Source organism: Garra rufa, chromosome 11 (assembly GCF_049309525.1).
Source record: "Garra rufa chromosome 11, GarRuf1.0, whole genome shotgun sequence".
NCBI lineage: Eukaryota > Metazoa > Chordata > Actinopteri > Cypriniformes > Cyprinidae > Garra > Garra rufa.
The window spans coordinates 34,488,600-34,510,615 of NC_133371.1; the positions used below are offsets into that span (position 1 = coordinate 34,488,600).

Below are 22,016 nucleotides of genomic sequence, written 5' to 3' on the forward strand. Positions count from 1 at the left end.
TGATTTCTATCATTTATCCCCCCCCCCCCCCAAAAAAAAAAAAAATTATACTGACTTTATTTCTGAATGAATGCTGATCTTTGGGTCTTTGTATTCATCAAAGAACTCTGAAATAATGTACTCAGCTGTTTTAAATATTAATAATAATAATAATAATAATGTAAAAAAAATGTTGAACAGCAAATCAGCATATTGGAATGATTTCTGAAAGATCATGTAACGCTGAAGACTGTTATTGTTTCCAATATTAAAAACATTTGAGTACATTTCGTCAGGATTCTTTGATTATTAGAAAGATCCAAGGATCAGTATTTATTTGAAATAAAAACTTGGTAAAGAAATGATAAACCTGAAAAAACAAAGCAGAAAATCCAAATATTTCAATGATTTCTCAAGGATCATGAGACTGGAGTAATAATGCTAAAATTCAGCTTTGAAATGTTTAAAATTTACATTTTAAAATATATTCAAATAGAAAATTGTTATTTTAAATACAATTTTTTTTTAAACATTTTACTGTTTTGCTGTATCAAATAAATGCAGGCTTTCTTAGCAGAAGACATTGAAAAAAACATTAAAAATCTTCTTGTTCAAAAACTTTTGACTGGTAGTGTATGCTTGTGTACATTACAGATAATCATATAATATGGGGTACATGCATGTCCTTGGATATGTTTTTTTATTTTATTTACTAAACTGTGTGTAAGAAAATGATGTGATGTATTTGTTTGTTATTGAAGAATTGATACACATTTTGTCCTCCTCCCAATAGCAACAAATCAAGTTAAATTACTCCATCAGCCAGGACAGTTAATTGCAAAAATGCATTTATGTCACCTATGATGGATTTTGGGTGAAGATATCCTCCAAATCTTAATAAGTACATCTTTCACCTCAATCAAAACACTCAACCTTGAGCCATCACTCAATCTTCAGACTGGTTTGAAAGACACGCAGTACCTTTCAGTATGCAAATTTCCAAAGCATAATGCCATACCTCTTTTACACTTACAGAAAGAATGAGACACATATACACTTTCTCTCATTTTCTCTCATCTCTCCCTCCTTGAACTATCAGAGAAAACGCAGGACAGGCCTACCTGAAGATGGAGTCGATGTGTCTCGGACGTCATGTCTCCTGTCAGACGTGTAAGCTGAGAGACAGGAATGGCATGGCCGGTGAAGCCCCAGTGAGCAGGAGGGGTCATCCTTCAGCTCAAAGACAGGCTGAGAGACAGCCACATGGCACACATCTCCAAATGACAGCCTGTCACTGGCAGGAGATCCACCATACGGCCCTGTCACCTCTCACCTGACTGAACTCGGCCCACTGTATTCTCGCGCTGAGGGGAAGCTGCGTCACTGTCAAACTAATGGTGGTTAAAGGTGAAAAATTTCCATTTTTGCCATAAGCCCCATCTGTACATTTATATTTTAAGATCAAGACTTAATTATCTATTCAGAGCGGCCTATGACCGTGCCTCTGCTGTCATCCTGGAGAGGAAGTCGGATTAGTGGAAATGTGAATGTGGTGTGGTCATATTAATGAAACATTTCTCAGTCATAACTGCATAAATGAAATGTCTTTTAATAGAGGAGACTGGGGCAAGTTGTCACAGCTATACTGAAAATTTTACACTGAATATTTACTGAATAGGCTAGGTTTTATATCTGTATAGAGTGTTTTCATGATGCGTCATCAATCGGCCATATTGGCGGCAATGAGTGTAAACTTAATACCACTGACTGAATCAAACGAAACTTGCATATTTTGCTGATTATTGCTGCTGAAAATGGTCAGCTATTGTCATGTTTTGGGCTGTACTAATCGGTCAGACCGGGAAAAACTTTTGGAGTACTATAGACTGTCAAAAGATAAAACAAATCAGGGAGAAGAGTGCAAAAAAACGTCTGAGGAACCAAAGGTGTTTGTGGTTGGCCAAACTGAACCAGGATTTCCAGGGCAAGAATCTTGGTAACATTCATGTTTGTTCTTATCATTTCTGGTCAGGTAGGTGAAATATTAGGCTAATATCTTCATTAATACTGCTTGTACGTATCTTTACCACCTATTAACTTTAGTTTGTCCAATGATTGTGCCTTTTCTTGATTACTAAGTCATTCTTTGTATGATTTAGCAGCTTCCAAACATTTTTTTTTACATTAACCGTGCAATCCATGCTGTTGTTTGCATTCAAGTATCGCCAGTATGGCTGACATCCAGGTAACTGACTAAATGTATGTGCACCTCTATATGCGTCTTTAAGGCCCATTCACCATGCATGGACGACAACAATATAGTTTTAAAAATCTTTTACATTTCTAGCATAGTCAGCATTACAAAACACTGACGATCTGTCAGCATTAAAGCGACTGACAAAACTATAATAAACAGAACGTTATCATGCTTTAGCGTGGACGCTAAGGTAGTTAGTTACTGATGTGCATGTACAAGATTTTTAATGTTTTTTAAAGAAGTCTCTTCTGCTCACCAAGCCTGCATTTATTTGATCCAAAGTACAGCAAAAACAGTACAATTTTAAAATATTTTTACTATTTAAAAAACATTTTTCTATTTGAATATATTTTAAAATGTAATTTAGTCCTGTGGTTTCAAAGCTGAATTTTTAGCATTATGACTTTAGTCAAATGATCCTTAAGAAATCATTCTAATATTTTGATTTGCTGCTCAAAAAACATTTATTATTATTATGTTGAAAACAGCTGATTTTTTTTTCAGGTTTCTTTGATAAATAGAAAGTTCAGAAGAACAGCATTTATCTGAAATAGAAATCTTTTGTGACATTATAAATGTCTTTATTATCACTTTTGATCAATTTAAAGCATCCTTGCTAAATAAAAATTATACCGACTTGAATGGTGTAGTGTATAATGTTACAGAAGCTTTTTGTTCTTAGATTAATGCTGATCGTTTGATCTTTATATTCATAAAAGAATCCTGAAAAAATGTACTCAACTGTTTTAAATATTGGTAACAATAATAAAAAATGTTTCTTGAACAACAAATCAGCATATTACAATGATTTCTGAAGGATCATGTGACACTTAAAACTGAAGCAATGATGCAGAAAATTTAGCTTTGAGCACGGCAATAAATTACAAAATATATTCAAATAGAAAACAGTTTTTATAAATAATAAAATATTTTAAAATGTTACTGTTTTGCTGTACTTTGGATGAAATAAATGCAGGCTTAGTGAGCAGAAGAGACGTTTTTAAAAACCATTTAAATTCTTACTGTACTTTTTTTACTGGTAGTGTACTTTAAGTTAATGGCTTTGAAAAAGCTCTAAAATAACCTTTCCAATGTTATTGCCTAAAAAACACATTTCCACCATCAGGTCGAACAGTTCTTGTTGGAAACCTGTGTCAAATGTGGCGCTATAGAATAAGAATGTACGTAAACTCGCTGACGCAATAGTTGACGACAGCGCGAATTGCTGATGCTGTAGGTAAACATGGGAGCTAGCGGGCTATGCTTCGATAATAACATCATAAAAGGTATAATTTTCCCGACTAAATACAAACGACATTTAATGACATTTATTTATCCACTAGTACGAGACCAGCACGTGTTGAGAAATATAGGCAGAGAACGCTTTGTAACCGTACCGGTCCAAACCATATTCAAGTGCTGCAACTGTGTTAAGTGTTCTTTTACCGTCTTCAACTTCAGAATCGTTCGTCCCGATGGTGAAAAAGCATTTAGTAAAGCCTGTTGTCATACAATGGGGTAAGTTGCCACAATGAGAACTAGACAATTATAAACAATAAACGGTTGTAAAAGACCAAAACAGAATTTATCGTGCAAACAATTGAACAACTTACCAACAGCATGAACTGCAAGGTTAATATACTACTGAATACGTTGTTATGCTAATTTATTCAGTCTAAACCGCGGACAAAATGTATGGAAGCTGCTAAATCATATAGAACAACTTAGTAAGCAGGAAAGGGCCCAATATTTTGACAAACTAAAAGTTAATAGGCGGTAAAGATACATACAAGCAGTATTAATTAAGATATTGGCCTAATATTTCACCTACCTGACTGGAAATGATAAGAACAAACACGAATGTTGTCAAGATTCTTGCTCAGGAAATCCTGGTTCATTTTGGCCAACCACTAACGTCCTTTTATTCCTTAGACATTTTTTGCACTCTTCTCCTTGATTTGTTTTTACTTTTGGCAGTCTATAGTACTCCGAAACATGACAACAATTGACCCTTTTTTAGCAGATATAATCAAATAAATATGCGAGTTTCGTTCAGTTCAGTAGCATTGTTTACATTCAATGCCGCCAATGTGGCCGATTAATGACGCTTCATGAAAACAGTTTATAGATGTATAAATTAGGTGCATGAAACAAACATTTGTGTCTCCATACCTTATTGTTGCTAAGATAGTATCTTTGTGACAACTGTCCCCATTCTCTTCTATTGCCACACAATAATTTTCCTAATGAAATGCAGGTTGTTGTATTAGAGGCAATACTTGTTTCATTTTTCAGCCTACTGCAGTTACACTGAATTATTGCAGGGTTAAGAATAAGCATCCTGATTGTGTCATTGATTAAGGAGTGATCAACACTTCCTAGAGGATAAGGCTTGTAATCTGTCTACCTGATCAATACCGAGTCAGAATGAATTGCTAAAAGCAGTATTTGCAGATACTCTCTCCAGTTTGTTTTAATCAACATCATTGCTTTCTCTGTTGTTGTTTTTTTTTTACATTTATAATACACCCAGGTGCTGCCATCCCCAACGCATTCACCTCACCATAGATCTCTTCAAAACAGATTTGTGAGTCTATCCGAGACAAATAACCGGAGTTGGAGAAGGTGAGCCATGCTGTTTTGACACACTGTTAGAACATGATGTTACAGAGTCAGACACCTGACTTGGGAAAAAGGTCATCTGTTCATCATAGATCAAAGTGGAGGACAGCACCTCTCAAAACAGTGGCGGAAAGCGGGCAGGAGGAGATGAAATGAAATCTTCACAACAGGACTGATGGACATGTGGCTCAAATACACCCTCCTGTGAGCTGTGGGGAGGGTGGGTGTCCTGCTGGCAGATGTCCCTTCTAGTTTCAGATGCTGCTTGACAAGATTGCTCTGAGGTGAGGAAGACCAAAGCGGTCTGGGTAATGAGACAGTTGCTTCCTTAATGTTTACTCTGACATCGTTGCACAAGCACAAAAGCAGAGAAGACATGTTCGACTAGTTCTGGCCTTTTTAGTATTTTAAAGTGCTAAACTGTGGGCAAAGAAAAAACACTTGCTGATTTTAAAATCTACAACAACCATCATGAAAACGAACCCATTTCAATTGACTATACGGTATTTTCTTTTGCTCCTTTGCAACGGTGTTGTTTAGTACAACATATCCGTTTGCTCCTGACCTCAATCAAGAAACCCTCTCCATCCCATTCAGTGAGGACCAATACAAGGATGTCACTGGCAGACCTTGCCTTGCATTTGATTTATGTTGCTCTAAAAGTAAAAATCAAAGATCCTCTCTAATGCAGCTCTGTGGCAGTGGGATGATATATGATGCAGCCGAGCAGTTAAATGAGAGCACTATGTCTCTGCCTGCGTTTTAATGGCACGGTCAGAACTCTGACCCCACATCTGAATGACTTTACAGTACTTAAAAAGACATCCTCAGACAGTGCTGATTTGTAAAAGAAAGTCCTCGGGGCAAGCTTGTTTTGGCCATGCAGTTTTGATTACCCAAGAGACGGTTCGCAGGAAATACAACAGAGACATGCACAACAAACTTTTTATATTAGGTTTTCAGTGGAATTTCACATTAAGTGGCTTAGCAAAACACTGAGAAATAAATGCACTTTTTTAATTCCTGTAGCAAATGCTATTTTGTTGTTTATTGTTTGATTTCTGCAAATAAGTCTGTTACGCATTGAAACTCACTGAAAATCACTGAAAGAAATGTGTGATGGAAAAATCCTTCAGATCTCACAAATTCTTTGGTTTTTCAGCATTTTTGTGTATTTGAACCCTTTCTAGAAATGACTGTATGATTTTGAGATCCATCTTTTCGCACGGAGGACAACTGAGAGACTCATATGCAACCATTACAGAAGGTTCAAACGCTCACTGATGCTTCAGAAGGAAAACACAATGCATTAAGAGCCGGGGGGTGAAAACTTTTGACCAGAATGAAGATGTGTACATTTTGCCTAAATATCATATTTTTTCATATAGTTCTAACCTTCAGAAGCTACAGAAGATACTTACATGTTTCCAAGAAGACAAAACAAGTTAAATTCACCCTGATCTTAAAATTCAAAAAGTTTTCACCCCCTGGCTCTTAATGCAAGAATTTGTGGGACCTAAAGGATTTTTCTGAAGAACAGTGGGCATCTTAACTGTTTAGGACAAACAGGGGACTCATGAACAACTATCACTAAACAAAAAAACAGATGTGGATCATTCAGGTAACAACACAGTATTAAGAATCAAGCGTATATGTAAATATTTGAAAGGAGTCATTTTTATAAATTCAACCATTTTTTTCATTGTGGACTATTTGTCAACATCTTTTATGTGAATTATCTTATTCAGGTCAGTACATAAAAAAATAACATGCATTTTGTATGATCCCTCTTATTTTGCTAAAATAATTAACATTTTGCAGATTCTGTAAGGTCTGTGTGAACTTTCAACCTCAACTGGTTTTTATTCAAGCAAGTTTTGTTAACATATCAATCAATTAGTCTATCCATTACATATTTTTGATTGCAGTGGTTTCAAATCGCGAGTAACAGTTTATTCACAGTGTAATGATGATTAAAAAAAGTCTTATTTCGATATAAATGATTCAAGTCAATGCATAACCATTAATGGACCTATCAACCATTTGATTATGTGACCCAGGACCACAAAACTAGTCAAAAAAGTAGCACAGGTATAGTAGCAATAGTCAAAAACACATTGTATGGGGCAAAATGATTATCATTAAGATATTAACTAAAGATCACGTTCGATTAAATGATTTTGTACATTTCCTACGTAAATATATCAAAACTTAATTTTTGATTAGTAATATGCATGGCTAAGAACTTAATTTCGACAACTTTAAAGGCGATTTTCTCAGTATTTTGATTTGTTTGCACCATCAGATTCCAGATTTTCAAATCTGGCCAAAGATAAATCTTATTTATTCAGCTTTCAGATTGACCCTTATGACTGATTTTGTAGTCCACGGTCACATATGCTTAAAAACCACTAACGTTATAGGTTGTTTGTTATTGTCCCAAAAAACTCTATTGTTTTTTTCTGGGTGTGCCTATTAAAGGGTTAAGTTACATCCTTCCTTCCTGACAGTGTAAGCGGTCTTGTTAATGCGCTCTTAAGTGACATATTGGCAGTGTCTCAAAACCTTACGAGCTGACTACCTAGACTGCATTTTGGGCATTATATGTGCGTGGGAGTGACCGATAGGAGCACAGGACGCGTTCCGTCTGCTATTGTTTAATTGTTTTTTATAAATCCACATAATGTCTTTGAATGCTGCGTCGCGTCGCGTCTTCCTTATGTTTCACCGTCTTGCGTTGTCGAGTTATAAACGGCGTGTAACTTCTATTACCTTATAATTTCGACCACGTTAAGTGCCATTCCGTTGCGTTATATCTAGCTCTTTTGAACACCGCCAGACGTGTGAACGCCCCCTTACTTTCTGAGGGGAATCAGTTGCCGCGGACTTTTGAGTGACGTGACAAACTCGTAGCGAGCGGCTAGGCGTTACTGTCCTGCCGTGCAGTTTTCCTCATCACTCCAGCAGACGGGCTTTAAACAAAGACTACCGCTGAACACGGAGCACCTGGCGTTCTCCTATGCCTAATGCGAAGTGGCGTAGCTTTTGTGACTGCGCTGTGCTGTTGTTAAATGGTGACACGTCTGGTTGGGAGCATATATTGTTGAATATCGTTTCAGGTTGCGTATTCTGTCACACAATCTGCGCTCAAGTATGCCGAGGAGAAAACAGCAGGCGCCGAAACGAGCGGCAGGTACGTTAAGTTTATCTGAACTGGTTTATTAAGATGCTCTCTTGAGTGTTTTCGTTTTAAACCGTTGTGTATAGTTGGTTTATATTACCTTGTATTTACAAACTATCGCGTTTAACTGCGTGGATTTGTATTTTCGCGTAAAACTCGTTCTAATTTCAGTCATACTTTTTGTCATGTTACTTGATACTTTTCTTTCAGTCCAATTCAGTTCATACGAAGATACTTGAATGCAGCTATTGAATAACGACCGTGCTTTTAATATTTAATTAAAAGTCATTTTGATGGAATTTATGTGGCTTCAAGACAATCCAGAATTGATTAAGGGGTGTAACTCTCCGGGTATTGTAATAAGAAAAGACAAGAAAGAAAAACAAAAAAGTAAAAATATCTTAAAAAGGGGTAAATTCGTTAACAAGGAGGTCTTGTTATAAGTAGTAACTTGACATAGTCATGTTTTGATATAATTTTTTTCTTCCTGTATTTTTATTTATTTATTTAAAGGTGCAAATCGGTTTTGTTTAAAGTATTAATATTAGACTAACTTTGGCATAACAGACAGCTAGGAAGCCATTTTGTTGTCATGTGACAAGAAAACCATAAACTAGAAAGGACCCATTTAGACCCTCATCTATATATCAAGGTCACTAAGTTGTTGTTTTGTATATTCTTTATGCAAAAGCTTGTAGTTTTTACGGGACAATAGATTAACCCAAATAAAACGTCACATTTGTAACTCGAATGCATAATAAAATAGTAAGTATAAAATTTAATTACAATAAAAAAATAAAAAATGTAGCATATATATTACATTTAAAAGCATGTTTACTTTTTAAAATACACTGCAAAAAATGGCGTACCTTAGTATTTTTATCTTGTTTCTAGTCAAAATATCTAAAAATTATTAAATTAAGATGCATTTACTAGATGGTGACTAGATGACTTAAGCTAAATGCACTTAAGGAAATAACTAAAATTATCTGTCAGTAGGGTAAATATTCTTAAAACAAGAGTATTTTACCTACCCCACTGGCTGATAATTGTACTTATTTTAAGCAAACTGCACTTCATTTATTTTTTTCCCCTTGGAAACAAGACTAAATATCTTATGTCATATTCCTTATCTAGTAAATGCATCTTAATTTAACATTTTTTAGATATGTTGACTAGAAACAAGACAAAAATACTAAGTAAGATAAGCCTTTTTTGCAGTGTAATAATTATGTACATTATATTCAGGGTATGAACATTTTTCAAAACCGTGTGAAACCATTAGCAAACATTTTTTTAATGTGTCCTTTTTTATCAGCTCAGACCTCATGTCTTTATGCATCATTTACACACATAGATGGGATACACGTAATCATTTTCGACTCTTTTAACTTCTCCAAAAAGATGGGAAGCACCGAAACTGCCTTAATGTCAACTAAAACATTATCTGTCTGCTTTATAGAATAGATCCTATCCTATTATTTAAAAGAGGAGGAGTTGTAGGGCATTTTTATATTTATAGCAGAGCGCTTTGAAACAGAGATACAAAGCCATTATTATATAGCCTTCACTGTTTGTGTGTGTGTGTGTGTGTGTGTGTGTGTGTGTGTGTGTTTGAGGCAGAGATGATGTGGAGTTTAATGGAGGGGTATGGCTTGCTCTGTTAGACTGGCCTGTCAGAACAGCTTTGTCTCATGTTGGATTTAATTGTTATCCTTGTGACAGCCTCATCCATCAAAGGCTTTAATGGTCAATCAGAGCAAGGCCATGTGAGTGCTCTCCTTCTTTTTCCCATAAGCTTGCCTGGGCTTTTATTTCATCAGTATGCTCCTCCAAACTTCACTCATGGCCGCTTCGCAGAGTGGTGACCGTGTGGTTTACAAGTGCGAGTTTATGGTTTACAGGTATGAACACAAACTGAGCCCCTGGAAGCAGGACTGCTACTTGTAACTTATTGATTCTGATGCATCGTTTTCTCTGTAGGTGATGTAGCACTCAATAGCAATCTTGTAGGTGAAGTCTTAATGAGAGATGTGCAGTCTAGGTTTAAAAAATAGCTTTGCTTAATTTGAGCACATCTAATTAGCTGTAAACTTGATGGATTCCTGACAGGTGTAATGATTGGAGTTGACAAGCTATGCGTCTGTCACCAAGTCATATTAGGTTTGTGCTCCCTTGATGTAATCAACTTGATATTAGCCGCTCCTGCTGGCCTTTCCTAATGCTGTAACCCAATTTAGCACCTTTATGTGACAAATGAGCTTTTTGGTGCCAGTCTGGATTCTAGATGATTCTGAACTGTTATGAGAAGTTAAATATGTGGAAACACCTACAGACGTTCTTAAAATGAATGTTTTCATCTGTCTTTGAGCCACATTTGGAACGACAGATTAGACATCAAATCTATTTCGAGAGTTGTACTTTGCCTCAACTCTGTTCGTTAGATCTCTCTCCGTCTGAGTGTGGGTTGATAATGTGAGTTAATCGGACACGCCTCCGCAAATCCCACGGGCCACCCTGGCCAAAAAGCTTCTCGGTTCTCAGGCTCTTTTGGGCGCGACTCCAGGCCCTGCCTTCTCCCGCTTTCTAAGGGTAAAATCAGTCGCTGTCAGATCTAAGGTGCGAGGCAGGTCATCCGGACAAGCGGCCATCAGTCATGCGTAGATGTGACGCAGGAGCTGGGCTTGATGGTGGCGGTGATGAAAGGCCAGGAAACCATAGAGGCCCACCATTCCCTAATCCCAACCAGTGTCAACATACCTCTCCAGCCAGGCATGCCTGTAATCACTGCCAACAGCTTCAAAACTGCTAGAACCCCATTGATTTACACGGCGGCTGAGACAAAAGATTAAAGTAATCATACACATTCCTGCGTACACATCTCACACATGCACACAGATGTGATGAGAACTGGTATTGATGCTTTAGTCTTGATGATGCTTTGTGAATATTCAGTTTAATCCTTAAATTGGTTAAAATTTTTCAGTTTAAAAGGATCATAGCCAAATCAAACATTGAAAGTCATAGCTGACTAGTAGATGTAGGTATCTTTTAGGTAGGTGTCCATGATAAAGAAATGGGAAAAAATCTAGTTTAAAACTGGATTTAAAAAAAAAAAACATTTAAAAAGTTCTGTCAATCAATAAAAAAACTAATTAATCGCACTTTTTTTTTTTCTAAAATGAATCACGATTAATTATGATTAATCCCACCTAACAACTGATTAAAAAAATAACTACTTAAGCGTATATTTTTTTCTGAAATTAATGGTGATTAATCCCACCTAACAAAGTTTTAAATATACTTTTATATTGTTATAATTTCACATTGTGACCCTGGACCACAAAACCAGTCATAAGGTAAAATTTTACAAAACTGAGATTTATACATCATATGAAAGCTAAATAAATAAGCTTTCTATTGATGCATAGTTTGTTAGGATAGAACAATATTTGACCGAGATACATCTATTTGAAAATCAGGAATCTGAGGGTGCAAAAAAATCAAAATACTGAGAAAATCACCTTTAAAGTTGTCCAAATTAGGTTCTTAACAATGCATTTTACAAATCAAAAATTACATTTTGATATATTTACAGTAGGAATTTTACAAAAAAATCATCATGGAACATGATCTTTACTTAATTTCCTAATGATTTTTGGCATAAAAGAAAAATCAAAAATTTTGACCCATGCTATTGCTACAAATATACCCCAGCGACTTATGACTGGTTTTGTGGTCCAGGGTCACATTTAATCTTCAAATGAATGTAGAAACAACATAAAGACAGTATATTTTTAACATTTGTTTATTTTTTTTCCCCCTAAAATTATTTAGTTTTCAGTTTGAAGTACTATTAGTAGACTACTAGATGATGTTGTTTACTAGTCAGTGGTTTGAGGTGACCCTGATAAAGAAAAAGGAAAAAATCGAGTTTAAAACATGTATTTTTTTTTTACATGTAAAAAATGAATAGTGCTGTCATTCGATTAAAAAAGTACTAATTAATCCCACATTTTTCTGAAATTAATTGCGATTATTCCCACATAACAATCGATAAAAAAAGAATCGCACATTTTTCTGAAATTAATTGCGATTAACCTTGATAAAATCCCACCTAATAGATTAAAAAAGAACAAATAGCAAAAAATTTAAATGAATTGTGATTAATATCACCTAGCAATCGAAACAAAACACTAATTAATCGCACATTTTTTTCTGAAATTAATCACGATTAATTGTGATTAATCCTACCTAACAATCAATAAAAAAAATCATGATTAATCCAACCTAACATTGAAATTAATCATGATTAATCACAATTACTCCCACCTAATAATCAATAAAATAAAAAAAACTAATTAATCACATTTTTTTTATTTTTATGAATTAATACGAAATGAGAGGTCTCCCATCTGATGTGGTCGTAAAGACATTCTGCGGCTAAATAAACACACTTCTTGTCAAGAAAAAAAAAAAACCGAAGCAGCAGTTGTGAGTTGGGTGGCCAACCCTAGCCCTACCCCTGTGTTAAATATTTTTAATGCTGTTAAACTGGAAAAATTAGTCGTCTGCGTTAACGCGCTATAAAATTATGAGAATTTTAGAGACCTTGACACAAAGTTGTGAAAGACTGACATCATTATTTAAAACTGTTAAAACAGATAGAAGGTTTTTTTTAAATATTGTAATTTTCAGATAAATAATATTACAATACATCACAATAGTTTTTAATGAGATGTTTTCTTAGTTGTGACACCAGGACAGTTGTATAGCTCATTTTTTCACTATATGCCCCCCATATTCACATTGACCTACTGTCCAAAGTCTCATTTGAACAAGCACTCTATTGTGGTTGTAAACTTATATGAATGTTACTTTGCTGTGTTGACAATGAAGACATCAATCTTCTGTTAAGAAGACAAGAATCCATCTCTTTTTCTCATGGGAGGTGGCTTTTAGCTTGCGGTCCATTTTAGAAAAATGAGTCAGTCTGGTCCTCAGGGGTCCAGAAACCAAACCCTGGTGGAGAAGATCAGCACAATGCCAAACCGTCAATTACCCTTTCAACAGAGCCGTTAATCACGCTGCCACCCTTTACTTCTGGCATCCTGACACATGTCATCTATCACGCAGGCTTTCCGAGACGCCGAGGGAGGGAAGAAAGAGAAGAAATATTGTTGAGAATTACACCGAAAAGGCTGGGGAGAAAGTTGGGAAGTCAGAGATACAGGTCAAATGTAGAAAACGGAGGCGGTGCTGTGTAGGGTTTGTCATTAGAGTAAGAGAAAGTGACACAGGCAAGAAGATTTAATAAATTGTCGCACTGCTGAGTTAAGCTGTTAAGTCATTAAGTCATTGAAAGCCCTGTTTGGGTAGAGACCTCAGCCGATGACAGACTGAGATATATTACGTGTTGAGCAAGTGAAACAACAAATGAGTTCTAATTTAACTTAATGCGTGATAATTTCGACTTCAGCAAAAGGTTGGAAAGTCTTGTATTACACGTTTCGAAATTTTCTCCTACCAAACCGCGTTTTAATTCAGTCAGTCATCCGTCAATCACTGACTTTGTGTTGCACGCACCTTCGTGTGTGGGTATTCACGTATGTGGACAACATTTGTACGTGTTCACGTCTGCGCATTCCCGTCCGAGCTTAAAATGACATGCATCACTCAAGCTCAGCTGGCCTGTAAATGAACTCTAGCGTTCTCTCCCAGAGCTCTAGCCCTGCTCCATGATGGATGCTCCTTTAAAGAAAGAGATTAATGAGAGGTAGGCGGCTTAGAGGACCATTTATCACAGTGAATATTATTTGGACGGCTGTGTAAGCCTGTAACCTGAGAGTTAGAGAGGCATAGACAGAGCACAGGGTCTTAGATGTCCTCTCTATGATGGATAGCTTTGCTTTCTCTCTGTGTTTGTTACGAGACACCAGCTGTCCACCGGGTGGTCATTGCCGGATAAGATTGGGAGTTCGGTATTGCGTTCCCAACAAAGCCTTCCAGTATTCTCGGTGAACTCAATTCCTAGTTATCGGAAGCTTATTAAGGGAGGGTAACTCGGGGACAAATCCTTGCTTGAAAGGTTGGGGGTGGGTGGGTGACAGTCTGGGTTTTTTTTTTTTTTTTTTTTTTTTGATGTTGGTTTTTGCCCCCAACCTCCCCCACCTTGTCCCTGCAGAGTAGAATTATGAGTGCCATCCATCTCACTGAGTTCTTTGATGCCGGGCCATCATCTCAGCAGCTGCTGGCTTAGATACACATAGAATTGTTGCCAATCACTCTTGGCAGCTGAGGCACATCAGACACACTGTTGTCAAGGGGGAAAAGGAATCAAAGGCACACAGAGTGATAATTAGAGAGATATCTCCCTGAAAGGACGTTTGTGGTCGGTGGAATTCCAGTCAGCAGAGACTGTTTGCCTTCCCGCATTTACTGTAAATGGTCAGTTTTAAGTTTCTCCAGCAGAGAAAGAGAAACACTACAGTAAGGGCAAGACCCAGGACAACATTACGCACCCCTGTTCTTTGACTGCCCACTTTGATTGACTAAAAAATTCACACATTACCTTTGCTTCATTTGCAGCAAAGAACACGCTATTTTTGGCACAGGGGCATCTTGACGTGTTGCCTGAACGCTGCTTTATTTTGATCAAAGTGTCATGTGTTGCACATTAGCATGGCCTCAAGCAAGAACAATTCTCGCAGTTAGCCTCAATCTGTATCTCACTATGAGGTTGCGAGTGAGTCATGTGAGTTCTGAGGATAAAAAGCTACAGTATTTACGGACAGAAAGCTTTGTTTGAGTTGAGAAATCATCTCATTGGGTATTATCGCAGACTTACCTAACAAGAACTGCGTATGGCATTAAATGCAGTGACGTCAAGATGAGCAACTTGGATGATCTGAAGGATCATCTAGAGGGTCACATTAGATGAGATTAACAAAATATGCCTACTTTTAAGTGTAATCATGTACAGTCTTAGAGTAAGCAATTATGCACGCACATTAAACAGGTTATTATGGGTTGCTCTTGATGTTCCAATCAAATATCATTGGCGCTGTTTTTGTCTGTAAGGTGGAGGAGATTAATGACTGATCATATGGAGACAAATGTAATAGTTACGTAAATCAAAAAAGTCTCCTGGATTTTTGTTCTCATTGCACACGTCACATTTTATTAGCTTAATAAATCACCCAGGCTGTCAGTCAAGCTTTTGAGAATAATTGGTTATGGTAGGTGCCTCCTGAGATGGATTATAAATCCAGGGTTCGTGCAAGGTGCTTGAATTTGACTTTTTGAAATTTAAGGCCTGGAAAACCCTTGAAAATAGTAATATTTCTGAAGAGGTACTTAAAAAGTACTTGAATTATCGAAAGACAATGTATCTATGAAATAAGTCAGTAAGCACATATCTTATAAAAAGCTCGTAGTGATGGGTGTAACAGAGCTTTTTGTTACTTTGAATCAGTTAAACCATTTGTTTCAAATCAGAACTAAATTGTGTATCACAAATCATTTATTTAGATTGGAACTTTGCGTAATGTAAATTATTTTATTCAGTTTGGGACTTCAGAGCGTGGATCGTGATTCATTTGATTTAGATCGAAACTTTGAAGCGGATTGTGAATCATTTGATTCAAAACAGGACTTTGGTGCGGGTTCGCAAATCATTTGTTTCAGATCAGGACTTCAAATCGCATATTATTTTATTCAGGTTGGGACTTCAGAGTGTGGATTGCGAATCAATCGATTTAGATCAAAACTTCAGAGCATGAATCGTATTCAGATTTTTTTTTCTTAAACACTAGAAAACATCAAACCATTAATGCAGTACAGTTATAAAAAAACAAAAGAAAAAAGAAAGTGTACACAAATACAAATTCCAAAAGTAATAGTGGCTTTACTGTAGTAGAAGTGTAGTATACTTTGTAATACTTTAATAGTAATACTTCGCATGTGCATAACTATTTTTTATTAGTATATTTTAATTTATGTATTTAAATTATTTTAGAATTTAAAATGTAAGACATTGTTCGATAAGTGATTGAAGTCCTTGAAAATCAAAAAGTAGTGCTTCATTTTACAGTATTTGTACGAACCCTGTAAATCATTTAAGGTTAAAGATTGTGTTAAAATTAGTGGGTTGCCTGGGTCTTGATACACATTTGTGAGAGTATATGGTTTCTTCTTATGTTCTGAAGAGTATCTTCTGAACTTTTCCACCCCTAAGCTGACTTATTCTGAATCATCACAGGGTTATGATATCTGTTTTATATTTTACTTTGTTAAAAAAAAAGTTACACTTTGTAGTCTTTGTGCAAGAAAAAAAGCAATTTGCCATTGTGGACCCTCAGTGTGTCAGCATAATTGTCTCAGGGATATGAGAGGGCAGGAAAATGATCATGTCATTGTAGTTACACCTGGTTCACCCTCTTTTCGAGCAGCTTTGGAGTTCATGCCAAATCAGGCCGTTCAAATGACATCTTTTGATCAAGGCTGTCGGGCACGATCAGAGGAGATTGGCAAGTAATGGATACCTAGTGACAATCCAAATCTACAGAGGGGATAAGACTGGCCTGCACCTGCCAGTTATCCTTTAGAGCCCCCATCCTGCAGGCCGCTTGGCTGACAGCCAGTGAGAGGCTAAATGAGAGAAGCGCAGGCTTGTGAGATTGTGTATTATCATTTGAAATGAGAGCTATTTGTGCTTTAACACTCTTGTCAAGACTGTGGTGGATCTTGTAAGAGAGAGAAAGGAAGAGGGGCCGTTAGCGTGCCACAATGCACTTGAATCACGCTATGTTAGCTTGTAATTCAAGGCCTGCTGTATTTCCAAACATCTAACATGTCAAGCGTTTTCCGTTAGACATGAGCAACATAATCACAAATGCGCACACGAACAAGAGTGAATAAAGTGGAACAGAGATAGGGGGGTTGGTATGGCTTTCAAGGGGGCATTTGTTCCACTTACGGAGTCAGAGTGACAGTGTCAAACTAGCAGGGGACAGGCTGTCAGGAGACGGGATCGTCAGTCCCGGAGGACGGTGGTGGATGGGCTCTTTTGAGGGTGTGAGGGCAGCTGGCAGAGAGAAGGGCGACCGTGTCCCCTTGGATCTGTCATCGGGAGGTGCTCGAGCAGACACCTTTCTCGCAACACGTCACCTGTCCAAGGTGAACAGTCGTCAGGTGGGATTCAAAGTGACAGGTGGCTTATGTGCCGCCATCTTATGTCATTCCCCTTAACCTCTCAATCTATCTGTCCACCTTTTCCTTCTATCTATTTGTCTCTTCATATGTGCACAGGTGTGTCAAAATGTGGACATGTGGAGAGGTGGGCCGAATGGCAGCAGGTGCAACCCCTTGTAAATGGCCTGATTATATGCTTAGAAGCAAACAATTAGATACAAATCTTTGGTTTTCGCTTGTTTGACTAGTTTAAAATCTCTAGGTTATTTCTTGGTCCTCTGTTATTTGTTTATGTGCTTACAGGGTATCGACAGGATTTTAAAACTCAATTTTAAGACTTTTTAAACCCTGCACAAATAAAATTAATACCATATACACAAAGCACAACACTTGACTTTGAAGCATGCAGCGCTTATATATTCATTAAAATCATAGCCTTTTTAAGTTTAATCGTCACATTAAGCTATTAAGTCTTTCTGTACCCACATTTAGGACCTCTTGAAATCATAATTAAGACTTTTTATGGCCTTAAATTTGATACAACTAAATTTGAGACTTTCTAAGGACCTGCAAAAACCCTGGCTTATGTGCCATTCAGAACTGAATGAATTAAATTCCTAATATTGATATGCATTTGAATTGAGGCAGATAACAGGATACAGAGTTGCTATTCAAATTTAAACACAAGACATTGACTCTTGTTGGCCAGGGTGGAGGAATACTTCATTTCCCAGGATGAATTGCCTGCATGGCGGTTTAATTTTTTTGTGGGATGGCCCATTCATTTTAATTTCCAAAATAATATAAATATCATATTAAATGATTATGTATGTTTACTTCATTTAGTATAACTTATGTGGTGTTAATCTAATATTTTCTTCTCTTTTCCCCCCCACTAGCTTATGATTCAGAGAATGTTAAGGAGACCATACAGACCGAAGGCACTGGAAGTGATTGCTCAGTGACCAAGAAGAAACACCTGGGTGAAAGTGATGTGGGAGAAGACTTCAATAACCCAGCGGATGAACAAGATTCCCCTGCTGCTGAGCTGTCAGGTCATGATGTTGACAGTGAATCTCACATAAGTGAGTCTAGTGACCCCACGTCAGATGCAGACAGCACCCCGGTGAAAAATAAGGAGGAGGCCACAACAGACTTTCTAAAAGACCGTTCTGAGGAGTCAGTATGTATTACAGACAGCCTAGACCAGATGAAGGCTATTTACAAAAGCTTCCTTAATAATCCCTACTGGTCTTTTTTGAGCTTGAATTCCTCTCAGCTAAATGCCGACGAACAGCTGGCTAGTAGCAGCGGTACCAGTAGCAGCAACAGCAGTCCTGGACGCAACAGCTATGACTGGCATCAGTCTGCTATCGCAAAGACACTCCAACAGGTTTCTCAGAAACAACCTAGTGCACTTGAACCAAACATTTTCTCCACTGTCCAGCTCTACCGCCAAAATACTAAACTCTACGGATCCATCTTTACCGGTGCTAGCAAGTTCCACTGCAAAAGCTGCAGTGCATCATACGACACGCTGCTTGATCTCACTGTTCACATGAATGAGACAGACCACTACCGTGATGACAACCTTGAAAGCGCTAGCAAGGATGCCAAGTCATGGTCCAAGCCACGCAAGCGCTCTCTATTGGAAATGGAGGGAAAGGAAGATGCTCAGAAAGTCCTACGCTGCATGTACTGTGGACACTCTTTTGAATCCCTGCAAGACCTTAGCGTGCACATGATAAAAACTAAGCATTACCAGAAGGTTCCTCTGAGAGAGCCAAGAACAGCAATTGCTGCTAAAATTGTGTCTTCGTTCAGGAAGAGGGTTCCAGTGGAGCTGGATGTTGCAAAATCTTTGCACGCCACAGAACAGACAAGAAGTCCCAATGGAACTGATATTTTTCAGATGTATTCTGAACAAACCAACAAAGATGACTTGACAGATCAGAAGACAAGCCGTGGTGCACAGTTCAAGTCTCAGAATCTCAAATGTATGGAGTGTGGAATTTCACACGACTCTTTGCAGCAGTTAAGCGCTCATATGATGTTGACCGGCCACTTTGTTAAAGTCACCCAAACATTACAAAAGACGGACAAGCCTTCCAAAAGTAAGTCTGAGAAATCTCAGTCAGGTACACCATGTTCTTCCCCTCTCTTAGCCATGGGAATCTTGGAGTCACCGTCCCTGCCATCTGTAGCAACCGGGGACAAGAACAAGACACAAGAAATGACTTCTCAGAAGGACAAGGAGCCTGCAAATACAAATGAAGTTAAGCAGAAATTTGGCATTTCATCAAAATCTGATTACCTAACTGAAGATGATCTAAAAGAGAGTCCTAAAATGGATTTTGATATTCTAAAATCACTGGAGAATACAGTTACATCAGCCATCAACAAAGCACAGAGGGGTGCCCCGAGTTGGAGCGGTTACCAGAGCATTCATGCGGCTTATCAGTTACGAAACCAACTGAAACCTGCTCTAAACAACTCAGGCTATGTTTCTTCTCTAACACAATCACCCAGTCAGGGAGGCCAGTCCATTGACAAAAGTCATTTGATCCCTCCAAGCACTCCACCAAGAGCTTCCTCAACCACAGTCCACGAGGTGGACAAACTGGAAAAGAAAGTAACAGGAAAGACTCCTGACTTGAATGGGCAAGGATCCCCACATCGGAAATTGCTGAATTCTAACGGGAAACCACTAATAAGTAATGACAGCACGGTTACTATGAGCAATGTCTCTGAGGGTAACCCAAATGAAAGGGAAATTCAGCACACACAAGATTTCAGAACTCGCCCTACTTCCAATTCAGATCTGTATGATGATGCTAGTCTACTCTCAGCCCAGCCTGAGCCAAAACAACCCTCTGTCAGTCCTCTAAGTGCCCTTCAGTCTGTTATGAATCTTCATCTGGGTAAAGCTGCCAAACCGGTAAGGCCTGTCCAGGACCCTATGAGTATGCTTCTCAGGATGAGTAACAGCATGGCTGAAAGGGCGGCTCTTGCCGGTCCATCTGGTCACTCAGCAAAACTTAGCCAGTTGCATTCTGACCAACCAATAGACTTGTCCAAAGGCAAAAGTGAACAGTGTCTCAAAGCTGCCACTCTGCCAGGCAAAGCTTTGAGTTCTTCTGTGTCTGGTGCATTTGTGAGTGAGTCAACTAGTTCAAAAATCGTAACACCTGTGAGTCCTTTACGTGAGAACGCCCTTTTGGACATATCAGACATGCTGCGCAATCTCTCAGACTCTAGAGTTTTGAAATCCTCAACACTTTCATGTAAACCAGAGCAGGCAGAAATCGAGGGTTCTCACACTTCAGATGAGGCAGAGGATGCCTCTGTGGTGCATAAACGTAAAGGTAGGCAGTCCCACTGGAAACCCCAGCACTTGCTGATTTTGCAGGCTCAGTTTGCATCCTGCCTCAGGCAGACAGCTGATGGAAAGTATGTGATATCAGACTTGAGCTCCCAGGAAAGGATGGTCATATCACATATAACAGGTCTATCTATGACAACCATCAGCCACTGGCTGGCCAATGTGAAATATCAGCTTAGACGAACAGGCAGAACAAAGTTCATAAAGAACGTTGACTCGGGACACCCAGTTTTCTACTGTAGTGAATGTGCAACACAGTTCCAAGCTCGCTCTACATACATCTGTCACCTTGAGTCACACCTTGGGTTTAAAATGAAGGACTTGGCTAAACTTACATCTAAGGATCTGAACCAGAGGATTGCAAAGCATTCTAAAAGCCTGGCCATAAAACCTGTGCTTCCTGCTGTACTGCCAGCTAGAGGATGTCAGGAGCAATTACCACCAGTGCCAGCGCTGTAACATACAAGCAACTTATAAAACAATACAGTTAGCACTGTATGCCAGGATATTTACTTGAGAACAGACAGTAGGATGATAATGTAAAGATTTATATACAGGTACTTATATTGTTGCATTAACCTACACAACTGGCCTTGTAGGCTAGGCTTTAAAGTTAAGATGGATACCACCAGCTTTACCAAGTAGATACACAGTATAAGAAATCTATTATACATGATATAAAAATGTCTTAAAGTTTCAAACATTCTTGAATGCTTACGATGAACAGGTTTTTGGAGGACATTTTGTTCTGATGAGAGAAGAATGTATATTTGTACATAGATAAACTTATGTTATGCATATTTTCCAAAAATATGGCTTGCTTTTTTCTCTCAAATTTTGCCTGTGCTAATACTTTGTTTGTGCATAAGGAATCTGATTTATTTATAAAAATATAACTAAAGAACTGTATATAATACTGAAGTCTTTAACATTTTTGTTGATATAAATTGCCTTGACTTGGTTTTTTACAGGTGTTTTTGTTTTCTTCAAATATTTGTATCACCTGTTCATTTTTATTCTAGCCAGATTGTTATTTCAGACTGTTTAGACTGTTTTTTATTTACATCATTTTGTTGAATGTTAAAACATTGAACGAGGCATGCCATCTATATATGTAAATGTATAAAAATTCTGTAATCTTTTTATAGAAAAAAAATGCAATTAGAAAAAAAACCCCCAAAGCCTCTTTGTCTTTTTTTTTCAAATACTTGACTTTTTTAAACAGCATACTTTTAACATAATATACTAATAAGACATTAATTTAATAAAAGACGTTTTTATTAATTATCCAAATGAGTCCAAAAAACACTTTTTTTGCACAAGAGTGCATTCTTGTTTCTGATCGGTATGGAAGCCCATTTCTGCCACAGAATTAAAAAAAAAAGGTAATTGCGACTTTTGAT

General features: G+C 37.6%; 1 protein-coding gene across 1 annotated transcript; it reads left to right on the plus strand.

The window, feature by feature from the left end:
- Positions 1–7,474: 7,474 nt before the first annotated feature.
- Positions 7,475–21,762, plus strand: tshz3a (teashirt zinc finger homeobox 3a). Its single transcript, XM_073850346.1, has 2 exons — positions 7,475–8,051; positions 18,131–21,762. The coding sequence occupies exons 1-2, from the start codon at positions 8,012–8,014 to the stop codon at positions 21,070–21,072; spliced, it is 2,982 nt and encodes a 993-aa protein (XP_073706447.1). The 5' UTR covers positions 7,475–8,011; the 3' UTR covers positions 21,073–21,762.
- The last annotated feature ends 254 nt before the right edge of the window (positions 21,763–22,016 follow it).